The sequence below is a fragment of the Caretta caretta genome, chromosome 9, assembly GCF_965140235.1.
Source record: "Caretta caretta isolate rCarCar2 chromosome 9, rCarCar1.hap1, whole genome shotgun sequence".
In the NCBI taxonomy this organism is placed as follows: Eukaryota; Metazoa; Chordata; order Testudines; family Cheloniidae; genus Caretta; species Caretta caretta.
The window spans coordinates 31519202-31545380 of record NC_134214.1 but is presented as its reverse complement, the minus strand read 5'-3'; the positions used below and the strand labels follow the sequence as shown (position 1 = coordinate 31545380).

Here is a 26179-nt window from a genome sequence, read left to right as displayed (position 1 = left end):
GGCGCGCGCGCGCGGCGGTGGCGTGGCTCCTCCCCGGGGCGGGGAAGTCCGGGCCGGCGGGCTCGCGGCACCGCCCCCTCCCCCCTGCGGTCCCCCTCAGTAACTTGGCTGCCTTTTATCGAGCGAGCCGCGCGGCGGAGAGTTTGCTGGGGCCGGAGCTGCGGCGCGAGCGAGCGCGGAGTGGCGGGGAGGGGGGCCCCGGTCCGGGACGATGCTGCGGCTGGTGTCGCTGAAGTTGGGGCGGCTGTACCGCTACGTGAAGCTGGCGGTGCTGGGCAGCCTGGCGGCGGCGCTGGTACTGAACACGCACTCGCTGCTGGCCTCGCTGCAGCGCAACGAGCTGTCGGAGCGGCGCTTCCTGCAGCTCAATAAGTGCCCGGCTTGCTGGGGCACCAGTTGGTGCCGCAAGTTCCTCAACGGGCAGCTGCGGCTGGAGAGCTGGGGCCGCCTGCGCCTGCTCGACTTCCTCAATGTCAAGAACGTCTACTTCGCGCGCTACGGCGAGCCCCGCGAGGGCAGCCGCCGCGTCGTGCTCAAGCGCCTGGGCTCGGCGCAGGAGCTCGCCGACATCGACACCAAGATCTGCCGCCGCGCCACCGGCAGGGGCCGCTGCGACCTGCTGCAGGCCCTGCACGCCACCGAGTTCGCCAGCATCAACGGCGACGTGCGGCTGCTCACCCCCGACGTGGTGGAGGGCTGGTCGGACCTGGTGCACTGCCCCTCGCAGCGCCTGCTCGACCGCCTGGTCCGCCGCTACGCCGAGACCAAGGACTCGGGCAGCTTCCTGCTCCGCAACCTCAAGGACTCGGAGCGCATGCAGCTGCTCATCACGCTGGCCTTCAACCCGGAGCCGCTGGTGCTGCAGGTAACGCCCCTCCGCCTCCGCGCAGGTACCGCGCCCCATCCTGGCTGCCCTCCCGAGAGCCTCCCTTGCCCACGCGCAGCGTCCCGGGGAGCGGGTGGGTGCGGTGCTAATCTCCTCCCGCTGGCCCAGCCGGGTGACAAAGGTCGGTGCCAGCCTAGCCACCCTGCTCTCCTTGGTGCTGCAGGAGCGTGTCCCGTCTCCTTCCCCGCCTGCCCCTTGCCCAGCCCTGCTGCCAGGTAAGTGCCCATCCAGCCAAGCGCTGGCCCCGGCCGAGCATCGTCTCCGCCTCTCCTCTGTGTTCACGTTGCCAGCAGCGCCTTTAGTGGCTGCTTTGCTGTGGCGGGAGAGCAGAGCCGTGCGTGGCTTGAGGAGGGCAGATGGTGCAAACCCTCCTGGGAAACGTAGTCAGGGGCAGGGGCTTCTGCTGAACCAGGCGCCAACAGCACGCTTCACCGTCTCCAAACCCTCTTCCCGAACAGCGGGCTGCGTTCCCAAAACGACCTTGGAACGCCGGGGAAGGAGTCTGCTCTGCCCCTGTTGAGCGACACGGGGCAGGGATTGTGTTCGGTTTGTTTTCCATTTAGCTCTTTCCCCGAATATTCCCCAAAACTGAGTCTCCGCTTTCGCACCCCTCCCCCTTATTTTGTAAATGCTCTTTAGTGGTGGGGAAACATGGAGATTTCATTCTCTTTTCACTGCCTCGCCTCCCATGGAAAGCTTTCTTCTTCTATTCTATGGCGATCATCTGAGAGGGTGAAGAGAAACAGCTGTTCTGCAGGTAGCAGGCTTGGCAGCACTGTCTACCTTCAAAAAAAAAAAAAACCAAACCAAACCCAAAAGCGGGTAGTGGTATATTTATCCCTTTGTCTTGTTAGTAGAGGGCTTTAATCTCATGCCCATCTCAAATTAATAATTTGAGAAGTCCTTAAACTTTTGTCAGAATACTTTAGCTGATCAGTTTCTTGGGATCAGGATTAGTATACATGGTTTGGGACTTCTGTTCCTTTTTCATAAACTCTCTCCTTGTTAGAGTCCCTCCCAGTGTTTTAGAGTTTTACTTGCTTTCTCAACTTGGCTGACAAGAATGTCTACTTAGTCTGTTTGGACAGACTTGGATTTTGATCAGACTTTAGATGCAAATTCGTGGAAATTTGATAATCTCTTGTTTGTGATACTAGTTGTTTTGTCTTGCATAAATACTACTTAAACTGAACGGTTGCTGCCCCTTGTTTACATTAAGCTGAAGTATGCACTTAGAAAGTTACTGGACTGGAATTTTGGTCCAGTCTTTTCTTTTTTTTTTCTTAACCATTTTTGTCTCTTTCTGTCCTTGGTTTCAACTAATTAATGCCTAAAGGAGGAATTTTGTAACTGTATTTTAATACAGTAAACACATTATCATAGAATTACTATAATAAACGTCTGGTATTTTGCTAGATATTTGGCCAAGAAGCATCCAGTTGATTGTCAAATAGCCAATGCTGTGGAGATAAATTTACTGGCAGTTAAAGCCAATCTCCTGATTAATTTCTAGAATGCTCATTTAAGAAAGGTGCTGCATGCATTTTAATGTATTTAGAGGTATCCTCAACTTGAAATCTGGTTACCTTTTTTAATGGTTTATTTTTTTTGGATCACCCATTCAGCCCACCTGGTGATTTCTCTGATTTTACAATTATATTTAAGATGAGTTTTCCCTTCCTCTTTCCTGTGAGGAAACACCTACACAGAGGGGAGCTCACTGACTACATAGTGAAATGCATTAGACAAAGGGCTGTCAAAAGCCTCTAGCAGATAGACTGAAAAATTAAATAACTTTTTCTCTGGCCTTTCAATTATAGTGTAAATTGTAACAATGGTTTTAAAAATTGGGCAGAAGTAATTATTTTTAGTTGGTGTCCCTTTTTAACATATGGCTTTTGCAGTGAATGTAGATTGTGGTATACCAAAGCTAATTCTAAATGTTTTTGCAAATGTAAATACAGGTTCAGTGTAAGTCTTAGTTTTGAAAATTAGCACTGCAAACAAAGAAATGTGATACTTACACCACTTAGTATCCACTTTAAATGCTTTCTTATGCATTCCCATCAAATAAGCTATTTTGAGATTTGCAAATTTTTGAAATTTTGGAAAAGGTGAAGTGACTTTCTAAAAGACTGAACCAATTAGACTTAAATGTATCAGCATTTTAACTGAAGTAATTCTGGGAAATGACTGCAGATTTGCAGAACAAGTTTAAAATAATGAAATATGTCAACATTTATGCATAGGTAGCCACACTAAAAAATAGTAACTTGAGATTTCTTGGAGGATTTTATAATGTTGTGTGGCCTGTTAATCATGGGATACTCTGTCATGTGGATTTTTACAGGACTGAATAGGGTAGGTATAGATTACTAAGATTTTTTCCCCTCCCTATTGCCTGGATTTTACTTAAAATCTGAAAGCTTGTGTCCTTTAAATTACTTTTACAATTCTGTAACTTTTTTTTGTTTGCTTTTAAAAGAAACTTTCCAGAGAGAAACTGTCATGAGGACAGAAACCAGTGAACATGGAATGGTGTGAAAACAAATCTTTCCCTATATCCTGTTGTTCCTATTCACTGAGGACAACTTGACCTTTACTGTGAATTAGATACTAATATCTAATGTGTTGTAACTGAATTTTCTCTTTTGAATTGTGACCAGAAGATGGATGGAGATGGTAACTTAGCTAGTTGAATTAATATGTTTTTACCCAGTATTACAAAGACAAATTTAACCATGTGGAATACTAAAGTTAGTGTCCCTACGTGTCTAAGGAATTAAACATTATGTGCTGCCCAGGAAAAGCACACATTGCCTTTAATTCAGCATACATTGGCATTTTTCATCAGAAAACATTCTGTTAGAGTAATTCTGTCCAGTTTTAGTTTCAGGAGCATTGAGGGTTCATAAAATTAGATCTTTTGGAGATCTTATTGAAGTTGGATGCTCTTTCAAATCATAAAAAAGAAGCTACTTCATTTTAAGGGAAAACTAACTTGGAACGTAACAAATGTGTTTACGTTAACTTTTTGAATTAACTAGACTTCACATCTAGCTTTCACTTCACTCTTTTCAATTTTGATAAGTGCAATTATCAGAAGAATATTAACTGGGGAAAAATATAGATAAGAATTTCCGTTTTCTCTATCATGAAACTTGTACTGTGACGGTAGCATATAGGAGACCCTTCTTACTTCGTAAGAAGTAAAGGTATACTGCTCTCAGATGTTTTGAAAGGTTTGGCGGTTTTTATTTTATAAAGCTAAAATATTCAGTACTTGTTTCAATTGCAGTGGGTAAGGAAGGAGTGGGAGTGGGAATTGGAGATTTGTTCTAAGAATTTTCTCTTCTTGGAGGATTCCCTTGTTGTCAATAAAAACTTTGAAGAGATTAACAATAGTAATCAATGTTAGCTGTTTGTTTGTAGCCAGACAGTATAAAGGAAGACTTTGCCAAATTGTGTTCTGTGGATTATCTCCTAAAAAACTGTCTGCTTAATTTTAATATACACAAAAAGCATATTCTATCTTCAGGTTGAGGAAATGCTTTCAGTCTCGGATCTGTGCATTACTGATCTGTGCTTTTTCGTTAACTTATAGCTGTAACTAAATATAAACGTTTAGGCACTGAACTTAGATTTATAATGGAAAAGCTGACTTTAATCATCTGCTAAATCTAAAAGGAGTACTTGTGGCACCTTAGAGACTAACCAGTTTATTTGAGCATAAGCTTTCGGATGCATCCGATGAAGTGAGCTGTAGCTCACGAAAGCTTATGCTCAAATAAATTGGTTAGTCTCTAAGGTGCCACAAGTACTCCTTTTCTTTTTGCGAATACAGACTAACACGGCTGTTACTCTGAAACCTACTAAATCTAGTGATTTGAGGATTATAAAACTTTTTATCGGAGATTGGAAGCTTAGCTGGAAGCCTATTTGACATATGGATTACTCCTAAAGTGGCAGTGCTTATGTAATGCATACTGTCACAATTGACTGACAGTTTTTGCGTTAGCCAGTTTGAAGGTTCTGCTTTACCCTTCAGTTAAGCATGGTACACTTCTGTACAAGTCATAGAAGTTAGGGAATCACCACTTACATAGTTTAATTATTGAGGTCTAGTGTAAAAATACTAATGTTTTTATTTGTTTTGCAGTAGCATGTTTTTACTTCATCCTTACTAGTAAATCTTAAACAAGCTTTTATAGACTGACTCTATTTTTGATTCACTAATTCATGCTAATTTTTGTAGTACAACAAATTGCAGGACAACTGCATATGATTTGGTACAGTTTTGCATCTCTGAGTACCAAAAGTGTTATAAGCTTCAGTGACTCTTCCATAATATGTTCTGTGTTTAAACAATAAGAAAGGGTTTACCTGGTTAGAAGTTGCATGTTTCATCCACTTATGTGGCAGGTTGAAGAAGAAATTTTAGATCCTCAAAATATAAATGGTATTGATAACACTTTCATAAATATTTTTTACATCTCCAACTAAAAATTTGTTTAAAACAAAAAAGCCCCTGTTTGCAATAATATATATATATATATATATATATATATATATATATATATATATATATATATTAAATTAAATCCTAGTTTGTAGCTGAAATTGATATCTATTTTAACATGCTTTTTATATAAATGTTAATTTCTTTGGCGCCTAACTAGGATTGTAAATTGAGTTTCATTTCTATGTGGCAACAAAAACAATTCAAGTTATTACTACACAGTTTAGTGACAGGTGTTTTCTTAGTGCAACCTTTTATCTACAGACAGCTACATAGTGACATGAAACACTGAACTCACTTTCAAAAATTGGTGGGATGCTTTTTTTACCTGTATGAATATCTGTGCTCTACCTCCACACAATTAAATCTTTTTTTGATTACTTTAGTCAGGATGGCAAAAGGATTTTGACTTAGTCTGTTTGCTAGCAGACAATTTTGGTTGTCTAACTGGAAAATTTGTGGCTTTCTCAGTTTTAGGCTATGGTCTAAAACTGACTGGTAAACTAAGGCTATGTCTACAATATTTCCTATGTCTGCAAAACTTACGTCGCTCAGGGGTATGAATATTCCATCCCCCTGAGCAACGTAAGTTACACTGACATAAGCACTAGTTTGCACAGCGCTTTGTCACTGGGAGAGCTTCTTCCACCAACATAGCTTATGCCGCTTGTGGGAGTGGTGGGTGTTTTTTTTTTTTTTTATGCCAAGTGGAGAGTTCTCTCCTGTTGGCATAGAGTATCTTTAACATATGCGCTGCAGTGGGTCAGTGTAGACATGCCCTAAAATAAAAAATTGTTGCTGCTGTGAGTGTCTAAAGGCATTCATTTGTATTTTGTTTGTTGTGAACAAATACTAAGATTGCTTGTTTTTTATTTTAATGGTTTTTAGCGTCAGTCTATTGGTCTCTTTTTTTGTTTGTTTGTTTAGTCTTCGCCTTAATATAAATTAAAATGATACTGTTAAAACCAGATAAGACGGAGTCAGAACAGAGGGTACCTAACTTGTTTCAAACTCAAATGAAAATTGATTCCAAAAATATAATGGATAATATTTGTCAGGCTTGCAATCTAGAGCTGATCAGTGCTGTCTGTTGAATCCTCAGTATGGATCTCATCCACATACGCTTACACTGCAGAGCTTCTTGCAGGATGGGAGCATATCACTATACCCATGAAACTTTGTTCTAGGTCCCCTACCAAATGGGTGAGTGGAGTAAATATATTTTAGTGGAGAGCAAATAACCTGAGGGAGAGTCTCTGCTTGGGCCGTTCATTCATATTTGCATCAAGTGATTTAGTGTGCTTTGTTGCATCTTATTTGGGCAGGCTTGTGGAAAAGTCACAATATCGGTGTTTTTCTTTTTTATAAAAAGTATTATCTTGAAAGGCTACTATCTTGAGGGTTAAAGCTTTGTTAAACAGGCATGCACACTTGTGTGGAATTGATTTTGTGCCAATCATTGATATATTCACTCTTTTTCGCCCTCATCTAGTAACTCTGTAAAGTGGTCCAAGAGACTATCCATTTTTAAACTGCTATATAGGCAGAATCCAAGCAGTGAAGTGAAGGATATGGCAGGTAGTGATTGATGTATTGGGGATCGATTTATCGCATCTAGTGTAGACGTGATAAATCGATCCCCGATCGCTCTGCTGTCGACTCCTTTACTCCACTGTGGCGAGAGGTGGAAGTGGAGTCGACGGAGGAGCAGCGTCAGTCGACCTCGTGCTGTGAGGACGCGAGGTAAGTCGACCTAAGATACATCGACTTCAGCTACTCTATTCTCGTGGCTGAAGTTGCGTATCTTAGGTTGATTTCCCCCCGCACCCCCACTGTAGACTGGTAAATCTGGCATTTATTTCTTCTGCAGCAGCTTCAAGCACATAAATTTATCCCGAGACATATACCACTGAGTTTAACTTATATAAGAATAACTTTCAGACATAAGGATCAGGATTGTTTTTCATTGCTCTGAGTTTCAGCCAATGAAATGAGATGAGATCTTCTTGAAAAGCAAGAGACTTTGGTCACATGGATGCAAATGTCCACAGATTTGCTTTTCTTGATAACCTTAAGACCCTTGGATTCTAGTGGCCTGACTTAGTTTCTGTAGTGTATGGCTTCTCTACACTGTGTTTGGTGTAATTTCACTGTTACAAAATGTAGCTGCCTCATTGCAAGCGACATTATATAAATGCTCCTAGGTCAGTGCAGCACTGTGCTGCCTCCTACATAGGCTTATGGCAAAGTTTGCAATGGAGTGCTTTATTTCTGTTCCTGAAGGGGGTGGACAAAACCACACTGTATTAATGTAGATTACACTTCGGTGAGGTAAATTTACATGAAATAAGTAATTACATCTTTTCTGGACTAACAAGTGTTCTTTTAATAAGGTAAATGCTATATTCTCTTTTGATAGTCCTTTTCTTTTTTAAAATAGTGCTTGAAAGTGGGTTTCCCACTGCTATTAAGAAATCTGATTAGGAACATCTAAATTGTTAGGTGGAGTGGTGGAAATGAGTTGTTCCAACAGGTTAACTGATTCACGCTTTTTTTTTTTTTGTCAGTTGCCTGTTATCCTTATCTTCGTTCATAGAGGGAGAATTTCTTTACAGGTGGAAAAATACTAATATGTTCTCTTATGCTATATATTGTCTTAATCATAATTTTTGTCAGTGAATCTGTATTAAAAATGCACCTCTTAAACAGTTGATTGAATGCTTTTCTTTAGTCTGCTATCATGACTGAGTGTAAAATGTGTGCTAGCAAGCGTCTCAAAGTTGCGCACTTATAACCAAGTAGCTGTTTTTGAGCTGTGGGTGGAAGAGGTTTTAAGAGTCATGCTAACCCTATTTTGTTTAGATGCAGATCTGACAGTAAGCTTGCCTTCAAACAAATATAAGTATTTAATTATATAGGTGTACCCAATACTAATAATTCAAGCATTTGGTTCAGAACTGTGCTATTTATAGTTCAGTAGTTAGATTTTAGCAACATTTTTGTTTAGCTTTTGTTTATAACGGCAGCTAAACATGTGCAGTGGGAATTCTGTTGTATGATTTGTATGCATTTTTTGGCTTTTAAAACAATACAAAGTGAGATTTTTTTTCTTGTTGTAGCAGACATAATGATTTTATTTATGCAAATATTTTCAAAAGGTAATAAAGTACCAAAAGTTACACCTCTGCTTAAAGAGTACAAATCGGCACTCCAGTTAACAATTCTTTTCAAAATCACAGTGAATCTAAAACTGCTAAAAAGTGTCATATTCAGCAATATAATATATATCTCCCCTTCTTGTGCTACTGATTTGGGTAATGAAATGTAGATTTGACTATTACATGCCAGTTGGAAAGGAGCCAGAAGCAGAGAGCTTGTTTGTACATGTGCAGACATTGGCAGGAGTCCCTCTACTTTTGTTGTCAGAAGAACTTTTTGTTGCCACAAAGATATAAATATATCTGTTTTACAATATCGTGTGTGGTTGTTACACCAACATTATGTTTGGAAGGTTCACTTTTTAAATACAGCAAGCCAGTCCTAGGATCTCTTAAAGGAGGCACTGATCATGCTGAATCTCATAGTAAGTATGTGTAGCATATGAAGACCAGTTTGGTGCTATGGCTAAGGAACTAATGTGATCCTTGGATGTATAAGCAGGGGAATCTAGAATAGGAGTAGGTATTGCGTCTGTAAGTATATGGTATTAGTAAAACCATTATTAGAATTCTGTGTCTGTTTTCTTTAGAAATCATTGAGTATGAAGCTGAACTCATGGCTAAAGTATAAACACTCTTTGAACCTTTTCAGTGATTACACAACGATAAAATGTCTTGTACTTAGTGAGAATCTATTAAAATCAGTTAAATTGTGTAAATTAGAATTGAACACAAACTGGTAAAGTCTTTTGTTGTTTGTTGTTAAATATGAGTAAATTCAGGTTAAGATCAATGCCTGCAGTAGAGCGCAGATCCAGATGCATTAGTGTGAGACCGGAGAAATTTAATGTGCGTGTATACAATCCAAATGTTGACCGTAAAAGATTACGGTGGACTGGCTTAGCAGTGAGGTTCAGGGGCAACCCCTTAGTAAGTAGCACAGGGCCAGCCCCCTGCTTCTGTTGCCTGAGCTACTGGGAAAGTGAGGGTGTTCCAGGATTCTTACATATGTTGATCCAGGACTAAGCTATTGGCTCTTTTTATGTCCATTTGTAGCTCTACGGTCCCCACAGCTACTGGAAGGGAGAAGATGCTGACTCCCCTCTTCGAGAGCCTCCCAGCAGCTGCAGTGCTGTGAGGTCTCCCTTGCGCTAACCCTCCCCCAACTCTTTTTTTACATGGTTGGGGTGGAGTGGGAGGAGGAGCAGGGCCTGTCCCGTGAATAATTAGCTCCGCGTTGCTGCAGCAACAGCAGACTGATTCTTGGTATTTACTGTGATCCAGAGTTAAAGCAGCAATGTTATTGGCCAAGGACTTGTTAACTTCATTTTCCTGGTGTTTTGCAAAACCGTGAACAGCAACAAACGCTAAAATGTCTGTAGAATGAAGAAGACAGCACTGCATTGGTTTACACTTTCTTCACATTTAGGAAGGCTACCTTCCCAATCATAAGTCTAGAACCTACAAGGGCTTAAATTTTGCAGGAATTAATGACTTAAACCCTATAATCCAGCAATTCGCTTGCCATCAGTTAATGGGTGACTGGATTTCTCGAGCCCTGAATCAATATAACTGGCCCTTTGACACCAGTGTTATACCAATAAAATAAAAACCAGCAGGATCTTATTAAAGGGAAAAAGGCAAAATACCACATTTACTGTGAATACAGAAAGAATCATAGTAAGCAGTTAGTTATAGTTATAACATTCCATTCAATCTCATATTTATTCTCACATTCATTCATACAAACATACACACACACACACAGGTTCTGCAAGGTTGTTCTCATAGTTACCAGCCTTAGAGTTGCTCATGCCAAGCCACTGGGCAGGTGGCCTGGACATGAGGAGGGAGCAGGGCCTTGTCAGATGCTCATCTGATGCTCCTGGAAGTTGGTTTGCAGAATCAGACCCCAAAGTTCTCACTTTTTAGAGTCTCTTTTTATAGGAATTTCTTCCTATGCCAGTCTATGGGAATTGCTTCATCATGCTGTTGCTGAATCAATCAGCAGATAGCACACTCCTGACGGCTCCAAGATGTTATCTTGTTCTTTGGTTCTCCCATTCTTGAGGCTGTTGGGTGGATTCCAGTCTGCCCTCCGGGGGGGGGGGAGGGGGGAAGTGGGTCCTCTGGTTATTTCCACTTGATGCCTTCTTCAGCCGATGGACACTGGATTCTTAGGCTGGCACCTCCCTGATCGTTCAGTTATTATCCACACCAAGCATCCATCCACATACATCCTCTATCTCTATTTTAATCACAATTGTTAATACAACAAAAGGGCATGAAAGTCTCTGGGTGCTGTTTCTGTTGTTAGAGTATTGCTTTGAGTCTCTCTCTCTCTGTGAATTGCTTTGAGAACAGACTCTGTCTTAGAATGTACTAACACAATTAGCAGCTTGCAAGTTTCACACATAGAGGGAGAGAAACAGTACCAAAAACCAAGAGACCTCTTAATTAGTAATACCCTGGAATTTAAACTCTGGGGAATCAAACTCATTTGTGATTTTAATACAGAACTTCTTTAATATGATCCAACACCAGTAGAACCTTACTTTTGCCCTGTAATGATGTCATCAAATAACAGTAATACCTAGCCCTTATAGTGTTGCATCTGTAGAGTCAAAAGTGCTTTTTATAATGGATGTAGGTATCTATCCAAATTTTATAAATGAGGATACAGAAGCACAGAGATAAAGTAACTTGCCTAAGGTCACACAGCAGGCCATTGGCAGAGTCTAGTTTCCAGAGTCCTAGTCCAGTGCTGTTTGCAGTAGGCCACCCTGTCTATCTAACAGCTGTGGTTACCCTTCAAAGAAATCCAAACATGATACAGTATGGAAATGCACAGCTAAGACACCCAGACAACTTTAACTTTACCCTGAAGTGATGCTGTGTAGCGATACTGATTATGTTTAAGACACTTCAGTGTTTGTAGTCCTAGATTAGAGGAAACTGATTTTATTCTTTAACCCTTTAAAAGAGAGATACTCTTAATCTTTACTCCATTTCAACATAGATTTTTGTTTGGGAGTTTCCTTAGGTTTAACTATTAAATTCAGGTAGAACCCTAATAAATAAACCCAGAGAATATGCAACTATGCAGTATTTCCTATGGTTTGAGATACACGCACAGTGTCAACCATATTTTTTTTAATTGTAAGGATAAATTCACCAGTACACCAAAGCAGCCAGATTACCCAGCCAGCTAATCTGTATTTGCAGCTGCTTTGCATTGCAAACCAGTCGAAGCACACTGGTGAAACTGACCCTTAATTTTTAATTATTGTTTTGGAGGACTATTAGTGAGACATGTGCTATGTGAAATGGGGTTCAGATAGAGATATGTCTCTGAATCCTAATTTAGAGGAAGAATGGTGGCTAGTTGTTACTGTACTTTCAGTCTCGTAATGGAACCACTTAAAAGTTACCTGAGCCTATCTGTATATATAACTGCTATTACACAGGTTACAATAGATAACTTAATTATGATCTGATTTTGTCAAATGTAGTCAGTGCACAAGAGATTTCAACCTATATGGAAAGTTTGAAGAGTCTGTGTTCTGTTCAGGACAAAGAAAAAATTGAAGATTCTAATTTTTTTTAAAGAACCCAGGCTTTAATTAATTTTAATTTTAAACTAATGGATTTACTTGTAAATTCACAGAAAACCACATTCTCTACTCAAAATTAGTCCTGTAAGTTTTTTGAAGGGGGTGGGGGGGGGGGCGGGAGAGGATATGCTGTAGTTTTTATAGAAAGAAAACAAAGGTTGAATCGTTTCAGAGTCACAGGCCTGTTGGTCTGTATTCGCAAAAAGAAAAGGAGTACTTGTGGCACCTTACAGACTAACCAATTTATTTGAGCATAAGCTTTCGTGAGCTACAGCTCACTTCATCGGATGCATACTGTGGAAAGTGTAGAAGATATTTTTATACACACAAAGCATGAAAAAATACCTCCCCCAACCCCACTCTCCTGCTGGTAATAGCTTATCTAAAGTGATCACTCTCCTTACAATGCGTCTGATAATCTGCCATGTACATTGGTCAAACTGGACAGTCTCTACGTACAAGAATAAATGGACACAAATCAGATGTCAAGAATTTTATAACATTCATAAACCAGTCGGAGAACACTTCAATCTCTCTGGTCACGCGATTACAGACATGAAAGTTGTGATATTACAACAAAAAAACTTCAAATCCAGACTCCAGCGAGAGACTGCTGAATTGGAATTCATTTACAAATTGGATATAATTAACTTAGGCTTGAATAGAGACTGGGAGTGGCTAAGTCATTATGCAAGGTAACCTATTTCCCCTTGTTTTTTCCTCCCCTCCTCTCCCCCCTCCCCCCCCGATGTTCTTGTTAAACCCTGGATTTGTGCTGGAAATGGCCCACCTTGATTTTCATACATATTGTAAGGAGAGTGATCACTTTAGATAAGCTATTACCAGCAGGAGAGTGGGGTGGGGGGAGGTATTTTTTCATACTTTGTGTGTATAAAAAGATCTTCCACACTTCCCACAGTATGCATCCGATGAAGTGAGCTGTAGCTCACGAAAGCTTATGCTCAAATAAATTGGTTAGTCTCTAAGGTGCCACAAGTAAAGGTTGAATCCCCGTTTAAGTGGTCCATGACTAGGGCTTCTGGCACTATGGTAATTTTAAATATTGATATTAATAATAATATGGCACTTAGTCTTAATGGAGTCAAGATTAGAGTCTCCATAAAGATCTAAAAATCCTTAAGCATAGTAAACAAAAACTATTTATTGACAGTTTTGGTTGCATCAGGATGCACCCCATCCACCCAGAACCCTAAAAACATGGAAATAGTGACGTTGTGTGTTCCTTTCCATGTACATATTGACTATAATACTCCATAAGGCTTCCCTCTCTAACAGATACCAAAAAGGAATATGTATCCTTGCTGCATCAAACTTGCACTCAAAACATGAAACTTGAACGGTGACCTCATGCTTTGATATCAACATCTCTCTCATATTCCATATTCAAGTTCAGTTAATTTAGGGAACATACCTACTTTTTGGCATGCATTTGGAGGTGGAAGTGAAAGCCTTATGGAGTGAGTATGTGCGTGCCTGCAATGCTACTGATAACCATATGAAGCTGAAAAGAATGCCCAAGTCTTTCCTCTTAATTTAATATTTCCATGCTTTTCAGGTATTAGGTGGATGGCGTGTGTCCTGGTGCAACTGTGTCACTAAACCTCATCTTTATTTGATAATTTCCTAGGTTTTTTTTATATTGTTTTCATGGAGTTAAGTAGATAAACAGTGCTCCTCCTGCTTTGGAATTACAGGCAGAAACTGTTGCTGAAGTTGCTTCTGACTGTGTTGACTATCCTTAAGGGAAAGAAAGGTTCTGATGTGCTTCAAAAAGGCTATGTACATGCTGCAGCTTGTTGGTATAAGTTATGTCACTATTGGGTGTGAATAAGCCACTCCCTGAGCAACATAAGTTGCACCAACCTAAGCACTCTTGCCCACATAGCGCTGTCCACACTGGTGCTTAGATCCGTGTAATGTACGTCTCTCAGGGGGTGGCTTATTCACACCCCCAACGGACATACATTTTGTCGACATAAGTGGTGGTGTAGACATAGTTGATGGGAGAGCTGTCTCCCATTGGCTTACAGTAGCTCCTCACTTAACGTTGGCCAGGTTAACATTGTTTTGTTGTTGATCAATTAGAGAACGTGCTCCTTTAAAGTTGTGCAATGCTCCCTTATAATGTCATTTGGCAGCTGCTTGCTTTGTCCACTGCTTGCAGGAAGAGCAGCCTGTTGGAGCTAGCTGGTGGGGGCTTGGAACTAGGGTGGGCCAGCAGCCCCCCTATTAGGTCCCCTAAGTTCCCTGTGCAGCAGCTGCCCAGCAGGCTATCAATTGCCTGGCAGTTCAGCTGTGTCGTCCCCGTCCCGTCCCCCCCGCCCCCCCACTGCTGTGAGCTGCTCCTGGGAGCCTCCTGCTTGCTGTGGGGGGGGGGGTGCCAATGTCAGGGTTTTTCCCTCCCCCTGCTCCTGTACCTTATCTCCACAGAGTGGAGTGGGAGGGGCATGACAGGGCTCAGGATGGAGGGAACTTGCTGGCAGCAGCTGCTGTCTCAACTTGCTGATCTACTTAAAAAGGCAATGTACTTAGAGTGGGGTTAGCACGCGCGCACACACACGGTGTGTCTCGGTCTCTCTCTGCCGTGCTGTGTCTCCTCCCTCCATTCGGGCTGTTTTGTAGAGTGTGAGGCTACATTAACAACAATGTGTTAACCCTTGAGGGTTCAGCCGAGTGCTAGTTCATCATTTAGCTGTAAGGCATTCCCTGGGAAATATTCCAACCTCTGACTTCACCACCTCAACCAAGCTTCACAATCATTGCTGTGTACAGTATTAAATTGTTTGTTTAAAACTTATACTCTGTGTGTGTGTGTGTGTGTGTGTGTATAAAAAAAAAAAATAGTCTTTTGGCTGGTGAAATTTTTTTTCCCTGGAACCTAACCTCCCCAACCCCATTTACATTAATTTTTATGGGGAAATTGATTTGCTTAATATGGTTTTGCTTACAATAGCATTTTTCAGGAACATAACTAAAATGTTAAGCGAGGAGTTACTGTACCTGCGCCACTGTAAGCTCTGTAGTGTAGCCATAGCCTAAAACTTTATCCCAATTTTAAAGTTACTGGAAGTAAGTGTGCTAAAAGCAACTCTTCATGTTTAGTACTGATGACCTAAACTGTTAACTGGAGGGAACGTCTAAAGAAGTCTGTTATCACTTGCTTCCTGAATGAAACACTGTGTAGCTTCTCTTGGAACTCTGGATACAACCAGGACAAGCTGTAGCAACTAGTTTTATGATGTGCATTACACTAGCAGGTCTACCTATTGTTTCCCCTTCCTCGGGGTGCTCTGTCCCTGCCAGCATGAAGCATATCTCTCAGCTTTCAACTATGACAATGTAGATACCTATGAGTGTGACAGCTGCCATCTTGGCCAATGCTAAGGACAACCAGTGACCTCCAGAGCTAAAGGCATCACTCTTTACAGCTTGTATTAAAGAGCCAGCTCTCACCTCAAGAGCCTATCAGACTCTCATCCTCTGTGGTTTCGACATGGGAGGTGCATAACACATACTCTGACTAATGGGTTATACAAGCAAAATTTGTTACTGATGACTGAAATGTGAATTTTGGTGATTTCATCCCATAGTTAAGTTAAAAAAATATATAATTATTTTGAGGTCTTCCATATATGGATATATAGGTCAACAGCAGAGTTTCAACTTGATCACCTACAGAGCTGTAGTTTAGACCTTTGCTTTTTGAGCTGCTAAAGTAATTGCTAGACCCTTGTATGGCCAGCTGCTGAAGAAGGACTTGGCATGCACTTTCCTAGGGGGAAACCTTTGTAGTAGATTATATTAAAATCCAGGGTTCCTGATCACCATCCCTAACTCTGAATGTGTTTTATAGTGGTTAGAGATAGACTAAGCAGACTGTTTTGTGTCACTCTGAAAGGCATCTTGATGCAGTGGATAAAATTGGGGTTTGTCATGTTAGAGGCCCAGGTTCTCTGCCTGAAATGACTGTGTGAACTCTCTGATAACTTACTTAAAATGAGGGTGGGCAGGGAGGAGTATGCAGCAGATCCTCCCTGAATGCCTTTTAGGTTGGGATTCATGGTTTTAACCATTTAAGAAGGGTAGTGAATTGCATTGGAATTTGAACTACAGATGTCTTACAGCTCAGAGAACTATCTCATTGACTGGTACACCTCCTCCTCCCCTGAACTGAGTGCTGGTGGTGGCTGTGCTGTGCTGGATTTCAAAGAGACTTTTACAAGAGAAAGGTTTAAAGTTCCTGTTAAACTGAAATCAGTAATGCAATGCAGCCTTAGCTGCTGATGCATAATAGTTCCATTCAAGGAAACTGATGGTTTTTATCACTCTCTGGTGACGTCGTTATGATAGCAGTGCTAGAGGTATAGTCGCACTTGCAACTATTCTTTCAGAACTATTAAAATTTAATTGGAATGTGCTTATCCTCAGTGAGTGCTGTGGTCTGTAATTCCCTGAGAGTTAAATCTGTTAAAATATACTGGTGTCTATTTACTCAGTATTAACAACAAAATCTGTTCATATGCAGAGTTTTCCATCTGATGAGGGCTGGCCATTTGCAAAGTACCTGGGAGCATGTGGAAGAATGGTGGCTGTCAACTATGTTGGAGAAGAATTGTGGAGTTACTTCAATGCACCATGGGAAAAACGAGTGGACTTGGCCTGGCAATTAATGGAAATAGCAGAACAACTGACAAACAATGACTTTGAATTTGCACTCTACCTCCTTGATGTCAGCTTTGACAACTTTGCAGTTGGTCCTAGAGATGGAAAGGTTATCATTGTAGATGCAGAAAATGTTCTGGTGGCAGACAAAAGGTTAATCAAACAGAGTAAGTTGTTCTTCCTCTCATGTCCGTCCTGCTTCGTCTTTTACAATTTGTCTTAAAAGAATATGAATGCTGTGAGTTTCTGAAACAGGGACTTTTAATTCTACAAATAGTATAGTAATTGATCTATAACAAAACTATAGAACTTTCACATACTTGTAGAAATCAAAATTGACAGGTGCTCAGGTATATGTAAGAATCCCCTGAATTCTATATTGCTTGTATTCCTGTTTTACAAATACACAAAGCTGGGGGAGAGGGGGCAAAATTACTTGATGTCTGCTAATCATGCTTAAAAGTAGTTGTTGCAGTCTTTATTTTATTTTTTTTTTTTAATGGTTCAAAGTGGCTTCACTCTACCTTTTCCCTATAATGGTATTTTTTCTGTTTCAAACTCTTTTCCATCTGTCTCAAGTCATGTGCTTTTTCCCCTTTATGTTGGGTTCTTTACTTGATTCAGCTAAGCTTCTCCCATTTTATTTATACATAATGTAAAATATCTGAATTGGGGTTACTTCTGTGCTATTCTTGGTGACACTTGGGGTGAAGCAAACTGACTCTATCCCCCAGCTACCGAGTGAAGGGATAGTGCTGGGATTCCATCTATCCCTTGACCTATAACAGCCTTCAGCTAATAGGTATCTAACTTGATATCCTTTCCCTCCAATAACTCTCTAATAGCTATAATGAAGCAAGAATGTTCTGTTTCAATTTCTTGGTTCCTCTGGCTTGCAGCAGCCTAGAGGCTCAGGATGGGTGAGGATAGAAGCCACTGCTATTCCCCTCCCCAATCTCCTGGCTGCTAGGAGAGACAGGATGTCTGTTCTACCCTTGTTCCAGACTTTGTCTTTGGGCCCTCATTTTCCATAAATAGTGTCCGTCACTACCTCTGCTGAGCACAGAACTTAACAAAGCAGCAGCCAAGAAAAATTGACCAGAATTTCTTCAGTAACACTCTCTGGTGCAGAGTTCTGAATAGCACCAGTGAAAAATTGTCCTTTTTGCAAGCTGCAGAAACTCAAGGTAGCAACAGAGGCCTTGAATAGTCAGGCTGTAGACTTTGATAGCATTATATTGGTTTATAATTTCTTCAACTGAATAGGTTAATTTTACAAGTCTAAGGACTGGAAACCTTTAAAATGAAAACTTAAATTCTACAGGAGTTCATGGCAGTAGCCCAAATGACTCCTGTTTGCCTCGGATGTGTGGATTATTCAAACTTTGCAAATACAATTAATATCATTGAATTAAATTCTAGACTGTATTTTTCACTCCTGTGCAGTCTTTCAGTACAAAGCAATATTTTTTTAATAACACTCACTAGTCCATATTTCTCATAATGTATTTAGATCAGATCCCAGCAGGGGATGCCAATAAATCCTTTTAATATGTTGGATAGCCCACAGTTTCAGTACTGACTCCACAAACTCAGACGTGTACACAGATTTCCCCTTTCTTCCTCCCCGCCCCCAAGCCCAGGTAATGTCTAGGTGTTGGGAAATATTTTTAAAATGCTATTGCAAACTTCGTGTCTCACCTTGTTAATACAATGTCTAGTTTTCCTTTTTGGAAAATTGGGTCAGTGAAGAAGCTTATGTATTATTATCCTGAGGTGACTGTAAGTATCTACATTTTAAACTACATTTTAAACTTGGAGAGTGGTCAGTTTGGATGAGCTATTACCAGCAGGAGAGTGAGTTTGTGTGTGTATGGGGGTGGGGGGGATGTGAGAAAACCTGGATTTGTGCAGGAAATAGCCCGACTTGATTATGTAAAGAGTTGTCACTTTGGATGGGCTAGCACCAGCAGGAGAGTGAATTTGTGTGGGGGGGTGGAGGGTGAGAAAACCTGGATTTGTGCTGGAAATGGCCCACCTGATGATCACTTTAGATAAGCTATTACCAGCAGGACAGTGGGGTGGGAGGAGGTATCGTTTCATATTCTCTGTGTATATATAAAGTCTGCTGCAGTTTCCACGGTATGCATCCGATGAAGTGAGCTGTAGCTCACGAAAGCTCATGCTCAAATAAATTGGTTAGTCTCTAAGGTGCCACAAGTACTCCTTTTCTTTTTACATTTTAAGACTGGCCCAATTAGTCTTTTCGGTTGCTTTCATAGCAAATCCATACGTGGGGTCCATAATCTATTTAAGTATTTATTTGTAGGTCCCCACGATCCAATTACCTTAGTATATGAGTGTCTAGTCTTATTTTTCCGTTCACCTCTCAAATATGAGGTAATTTAATTAGCTAAGTTTGAATCAACTTTTTTCAGATTCTGTTTTTTCTTATCTCTTGAATCTACCTTTCATTGCATAATTACTTCAGTGTTTTTATCACAGTCATCCCTTGGCCTTTAGTAGCTTGCTGTGAGAGCAACACACTGTAAGTGCATCATAACTGTACACTAATTATTAGCCCAGAGACTGCTTTCCAATAACACTGGTTTGTCTTCTGTGTACATCAGGCAATACAGGTGCTTAAGGGCTCCAAAAGGGGACACACACAGTTGATTTCCCCACTAATAAGAGGAATTGTCTCAAACCAGGCAATAGTATGTAGCTTCTAGGGAGAAGCTGGAATATAAGTTCTTCCAGGAAACTCTGAGGGAGCTGCTGTATCCTGCTGAATTGCTCAAGGCAGCTATTTCCCATTTGTAATCAAGGTAATTATTTTTGTCAGAGGCAAACTTTCTGTTAGACAGAAGTCTCTAGAGAAGGAAGGTTGCCAGGATACTGTTGCAACACTTGTCAGGAGTTCTGTTATGTATACCTGAGCAAAGTGTGGAAGGTTTGATTTCACCTATTTGTTTAATCTTTATCACTTGATTCACCCTACACACAAACTCTATATGATTTTCTGGCCGTCACACTTTTTTTTTTTTTTTTAAAAAAGGAGAATTTTTTTTTTCTCCTTAGGGCTAACTTAACACCTATCTAGGGAGGGGCATTCAGGTCACTTTTTTCTTCAGATATAAATGATTTATAGGGGATGAAATCAAGGCTTAGCCACAACATAAAATTTATACTTAAGCACCCTTTTATAGCTACAATATTTTTGGTTTCCAATGAAGTTCTAAAGGATCTATATAGTTAAAATATAGTACTTGGGGAAGAAAGCCATCAGTGTGTTTTGTTTTGTCTTTTTATGGGAAACTAGACTCTGTAGAGTAATTATAACATCCTGCTGTTCACTGCTTGATGCCTTTTAGCATTTCTAATGATCCTTAAGATATTGTTACTTTATAAATTCCACTTAGAGTTCAACTTGTAGATGAGATGTCTAAGGACTCTTGAAATGCGGGTTATAGCTTAAAATTTTATGTGCACAAAAGGTTTCCTCACAAAAATTTAGCCAGCAGATGTTAGGGGGCTTATTCCTTCACCCACTTACTTCCCTGGTCCTTCTCGCATGAACAGAGAGCAACAATACCCGAAGTCCAAAGGTGCAAACAATTCAATGTTTATTAGGGTGAACTTCCAGCAAGCATGATTCCAGTTTCCTTCCTTAGTATCCTCCTTCCGAGCTCTGACACCACAGAGCCTTACACCTGTGTCCTTGTTCCCATTCCTGCCCTTAGCCAAACATTATTCCAATTTCCTTACCCCCATTCCCTGGTCCCATTTCCCCCGTTAGCAAAACATGATTCCAATTTCCGCACCCCCCATTCCCTGTTCCCATCTCCCCCACCCACACACCCATCCCCTCCCACCCACGCCCACTCACTTCCTCATTGACTACAGATTATATAGTAAAACTTGAGTTCTGCTTAGCTATACCTTAACCAATCATTTTCCTGAAATTTAACTAACCAATCCTAACATATTGTAACATGATTATGTAACCAATTATATCCCAGCACCTTACTTAGTTTACACCCAGCAAAATTAATTATACAGCAGACAGGAACAATCACAGAACCAGACAGAGATTATACAGACAAATAATAGCAAAGTGGGAACTATAATGACAAGACAATACAGAAGTGAGGATTTCACATCCCAGCTATTGATAAGTGAGTTCTTGCCAGACAGGATGCTATCAAACTAAGTTTCCTTTTACATTTTCTAGGCACTTCCCTTTCTCTGGAGGTGATAGGAATACAATCCTGTCCTGATAGTGCCTAACAGCCCAATAGCACCTTATTTCAATGTGACTAGTTTGGAATGTGAGGATGTGACTGTTTGCTTCCTAGCTTATGGCTGCCTCTGCTGCTTAGCCAAAGGCCTTAGCCTAAGAACAGGGCCTCAGACTCTCACAGTAAGAGAAGGCCCTTACACCAGCAGACAATGATTTTGATTCTTTCTTTTATACTTCTAGAACTAGCCAAGTGATAAGAATACACCTAAATTCTTAAAGTACAGGCCTTTGCAGACAGGCCTGAATATCTATATCCTAACAGCAAATAACTAGGAAAGTTGTGAGGGACAATGGCTTGAATAATTGTATGACCTCATGCAGGGACTTGAACTTGGATCTCCCACATCCTTAGTGGGTGCCTTAACCACGAGGCTATAAATCATCACTGGAGCAATGACTTTGACTTTAATTATTTTTGAGAAGTAGAACAGCTTCAAGAAGAAAGAGTGAGGCCCATACCCAAATATTCCATAGCCCAGTGGCTAAGGCACTCTCCTGTAATGTGAGAGAGCAAGTTCAAATCTCTTCTGCACATCAGCAGAAGGGGAATTGAACATGGATTTCCCACATTTCAGATCAGTATCCTAAGCACTGGGCTAAAAGTTATAAGGAGGGCACCACCAGCTCACTTCTCTTCATGCTGTTTTGTGAATCTAGTCCTCTGCTTTTGTTAAAATACCCAAAATAGAAATTAAAAATTTTGAGTTGGGTGAAAACAGTGTTTTGTTTTGACATTTCAATTCTTTAGTTTGGTCATATGTGAATGATTTTAGGTCTACTGAAACTAGGTTCTTTTTGGCAAATAAACTTTCGTGATTTTTTTTTTTTTTTTTTTTTTTTTTTTTGCACCTGGCTCTACTTACCGGTTTCCTGCAGACTAAGCCTTTAGACATATTTTGTATTAAATGTATTGTTTTCCTTCCATCTCACCCATGATATTTTGCCATTTTTGTTTTACAGATAAACCTGAAAACTGGGATGTATGGTATGAGAGCAAGTTTGATGACTGTGATAAAGAAGCTTGCTTGTCCTTCTCGAAAGAGATTCTTTGTGCTCGTGCCACTGTGGACCACAATTACTACGCTATTTGTCAGAACCTTTTATCAAGACATGCCACCTGGCGTGGCACTTCTGGAGGACTACTTCATGACCCTCCAGCTGAAATTGCCAAAGATGGCCGACTTGAGGCCTTGCTGGATGAGTGTGCCAACCCAAAGAAACGATATGGTAGATTCCAAGCTGCAAAAGAACTACGTGAATACCTTGCACAATTAAGTAATAATGTGAGGTAGTCCACGGTGAATTAATCTCCTTTTTGTAACACTGGCTAAAACACTATCACAAAGACACATGGAAAAATGAGGTTTTGAACTCGCATATTCAAAAGAAACATTTTTAAAAAAAATTAAACTATCTGATCAATTATATAAATGCCATAAAATATTATGGTGTTTAGAGGATGTTCCTCTGTAAACAGACATGGTACTTATCTAATTAAAACTTGAGCTACTATTGACTGTTCTCCCTGATTGCCTGGGTGGGTCAGATGAGATAAGACTGTGATAGCTTAATTGACAGCTTGTCTGTCAAAGGGTACTTTACATAAAACTGCATTAGTATCACAGTTTTGTGAAGCTAGCTGATGCTTTTACTTGGAAAGTCAAGTTAGACTGATGGCCTGTTTTAAAGGCTTTTTTCCTGATGTCGTTGTCTCATTTTTGTGTTCAAACACCTTACTGAAGTGGTATTTACATACATGCAGGTAAATCTAGGTGTCTGTTGCATTGTTTCAAATTTAACAAGTTTTATTTAATACTGTGCAGTATATTATTACTATGAGTGCAGGATTCCCATGTTTACTGTCTAATCTAAGTTCTTACCACTGTATCTTACTGTGTGTATTACATTTTTTAAAAGGATATAGACATAAAGCAGACTCAGCTGTCCTGTATGAACCATAATACGTTCATATGTGATTTTTGTAGTTCTGCTGTTGCAGGTATCACTTGATGATGTAGTTACTGTACAAAATTTCAACCTTCCATGCAAGTATGTACACATAGCCATTCAACAGGGAATCGTTTGTATGAGCAAACAGTCATTTTTAACTTGTGGGGGAGAATATAGTAAAAAGCAGTAGGAATTGAGGGTAGGTTTAAAAATAAGATCACTAGTCCAGTGTAGTCAAGCATAAACCAAAGAAAATGGTTGTGTATCAGTCCCTACACTAGTTTTAAAGCAGAATTATGTACTGTAGTAATGCTAATCCATTATGGAAATTTAAATTTCAGTGCGTCCTTAGTTACTCTTTTTTTGAGAAACTTTAAGCTACTAGTTGGTGCTTGAGGAAAATTCAAATTTAAATTTGAAGAAAATGCCTAGCAGGCTAGCATTTGTTCTGTATCATTCACAAATCTGCTGAATTCACAATGTAATGAAATTTACTGAATGTTTATCCATCGGTTTAGTCGTTAAACCACGTTCGTGCTACAGACGTTCGTGCTACAGACCTTGCTTTGAAATAAGTTTTACTATTTGAATTGCAGTAAAAATGGTCCCTTTAATGGCTAGTGTAAACCTGAGATTGCTCCTATAAATAAGAATTTGCATAAAATATCTATCACTATCAAAATGGTACTTTCTTGGAAGTTTTTTTTATTTCATTTATACAATAGCTACTGTAGTGTTCCATTTACCTGAAGTGTCATAAAATTCTACTCCTAAGCAAATATACAAAGGAAAAAAGTAACAGTTGTAAATTAACCAAAATCATGGTATTAAACAATTTGGAATGAGCTGGGTATGCACGACCATTCATGACAAAGTCAGCATGGCTATTAAATACTACTGCAAAGACAGATGGAAATTGCTGCTAGACCAAAGTTTTGCTGTAGGAGCAGAGTGAAAGAAAAAAGCAAATTGTAATTCAACACTGATTTGGTTCTTTTTTTTTTCTCAAAGCAGGTGAGTGCGGTGGTGGGGGAAGTACCGCTATATAAAGATGCAAAAGTTCTCTCAGATTTGTTAGATGAGTGTACTAATGACTGTTTTGCACAGCTCTGGATTTTCACATTGAATCCATTTTGCATATGTAGTCATACTTTACTGCAACTCACTTGTCTTAATTTTGTTTTCAGAAGCTAATATCTTGCACCTTTTATTTTCCTATTTGCTGTTTTGGTTTGTTTTTTTTTTTTGTTTTTTTTGTTTTGTTTTTGCTGTTTTACCAGCTGTGCTGCAACCTCTTTCCCTTCAGATACGAGTCTTTAAATCGGCTTTACACTACTTTTTTTGTCAAAATATGCTTATTTGCAGAAAATACATTGAAAAATTGACATTAAATAACACTAGCTGCCACGCAAGCCTTGTCGTATCAGTGATGTTGATTTTTAAACACCCAGCACATTATCTGATTGAGTTGTGTGTGATTATTAAAGGGTAACAGAAAACACTGCCAGCTCTGATTAGTACTTGAGGTATTCTTGTAACTACCAAATGTCCCTGGTTAGATTTGGTTTAAGGGTTATAGTTCCCTCTGAAATATATTGAGAAAGCTGATTCGGAAAGGAATCTAGAATTTAAAAAAAAAAAAAAAAAAAAAACTACAGGGAAAACACTTACGTGGAAAGCAATAAATTTTGTTCAATTTGCACCTATCAGATATTTATTGTACAATGACAGTTTATATTTTTAGTCATTGCCCATTAATATTGATGAACTCTTGGTGAAATATTTTTGAATGAGACATTTGGGGTTTGTATGTGCATTAAAATTGTCTTTTGTACTGTAAGTTACTGTTTAATTGGAATATTTTATCAAAATTGTCTTCCTGTGCCTTCATATTACACAAAGTTGTTTCTACAACTTTTGAGGATATTAATAAAGAGTACTTTAAGAATCTCATCTCAGAATTTCATTTTCAGATCAGTTAGTTCTTTAACACTCCATTGTAAATTGATCTTAAAGAATAAGCATGTGTGGAGGTAGGCTTCTTCTTACTATTGTAGAGAGCATTGTATTCCAAAGTGACAGGTAGGACACTCAACTTTCCTTGGGTAAGGAATTATTCTGTGGAGTTATTTTTTCATAATCATGAATAGCTCAGTTACAATAATGAGTTTCCCATTTAGAAATGCTTCCAAGTGAGCATTATTTTTCTCTTAAAGAGTGCATCTTAAATTATGGCACATCCTTCTGTTTTTCAGCTACTGAAAAAAGTACACTAGAATTCAAAATTAATGAGGTGTGGGGTTCGTTTGTTTTTTGCTGTCTCAGTGGGCTATCATTCCCCCCGCCTTGTTCCCACAAAAAAAAAAAAAAACACGTAGGGCACCCCACCTGTACCCTACCCAGGGCTCAAGGAGTAACCCAATCAATTTAGTCACCCCCACCCTTTCCCTTCCAAGGGCTCAGAGCGTAAGGCACCTATCCTTACCTACGGGCTCAGGAAGAAACCTGGTCAATTTAAGTACTTGCCCTTTCCCTCAGGGCTTTACGGGTCTCCAGAATCTTTTCCCAGTGAGAGAGCTTTACGTAGCTGTGCTCTAAACATCTATTTATTCGCAACACACACAGAGATTTGCTTGGCATATGTATTCTTATGCTCACCACTCCCAATATACAGACAAAATTCACCTGATGGCCAGGTGGCCTCTCGTCTGGGAGTTTCAGCAATGCCTCTGCACATCGCAGTTGTGCAGTGGTCAGTCTTTCAGCTTGATGTTAAATTCCAGTCTGGAGATGGTTCCCAAAGAGCATTTTTGTTGTTGTTGCAGTACATAAGTTTAGTGAAGTTAAAGGAGGTAGCTGGTTTTACCTATCACATTATTCAGTACCCCTAGGTAACAACATTTAACCAATCATGCACTGACACTTTTCTCTTCCTCGCTCAACTCTTTTTACATTTTATTTCTTATGCCCAAATTGTAACTTATTTATTACCTTCTTTGTTTGTGTAGATGGTCAGTGTAAATTTATCTATTTTACCAATTCTTGGGGTCTTTGTTTCCTCCCTAA

At 40.0% G+C, this 26179-nt stretch overlaps 1 protein-coding gene across 3 annotated transcripts; it reads left to right on the top strand.

The window, feature by feature from the left end:
- DIPK2A (divergent protein kinase domain 2A) lies at positions 1-25066 on the top strand. Of its 3 annotated transcripts, none has more exons than XM_048864362.2 (3): positions 1-865; positions 16724-17027; positions 22124-25066. In XM_048864362.2, the coding sequence occupies exons 1-3, from the start codon at positions 212-214 to the stop codon at positions 22453-22455; spliced, it is 1290 nt and encodes a 429-aa protein (XP_048720319.1). In that variant the 5' UTR covers positions 1-211; the 3' UTR covers positions 22456-25066. The 3 variants fall into 3 exon arrangements, with proteins under 3 accessions (XP_048720319.1, XP_048720320.1, XP_048720321.1); XM_048864363.2 differs by having other exon boundaries at positions 769-890; XM_048864364.2 differs by lacking the exon at positions 1-865 and adding an exon at positions 1297-1432.
- Positions 25067-26179: the final 1113 nt, after the last annotated feature.

What these genes read in the sequence shown, in the direction of transcription:
- DIPK2A (XM_048864362.2), top strand. Translation starts at nt 212, where the DNA reads ATGCTGCGGCTGGTGTCGCTGAAGTTGGGGCGGCTGTACCGCTACGTG. An exon ending in CGGAGCCGCTGGTGCTGCAG is followed by an intron (nt 866 to 16,723) that starts GTAACGCCCCTC and finishes GTTCATATGCAG; the next exon opens with AGTTTTCCATCTGATGAGGG. An exon ending in CAAAAGGTTAATCAAACAGA is followed by an intron (nt 17,028 to 22,123) that starts GTAAGTTGTTCT and finishes TTTGTTTTACAG; the next exon opens with ATAAACCTGAAAACTGGGAT.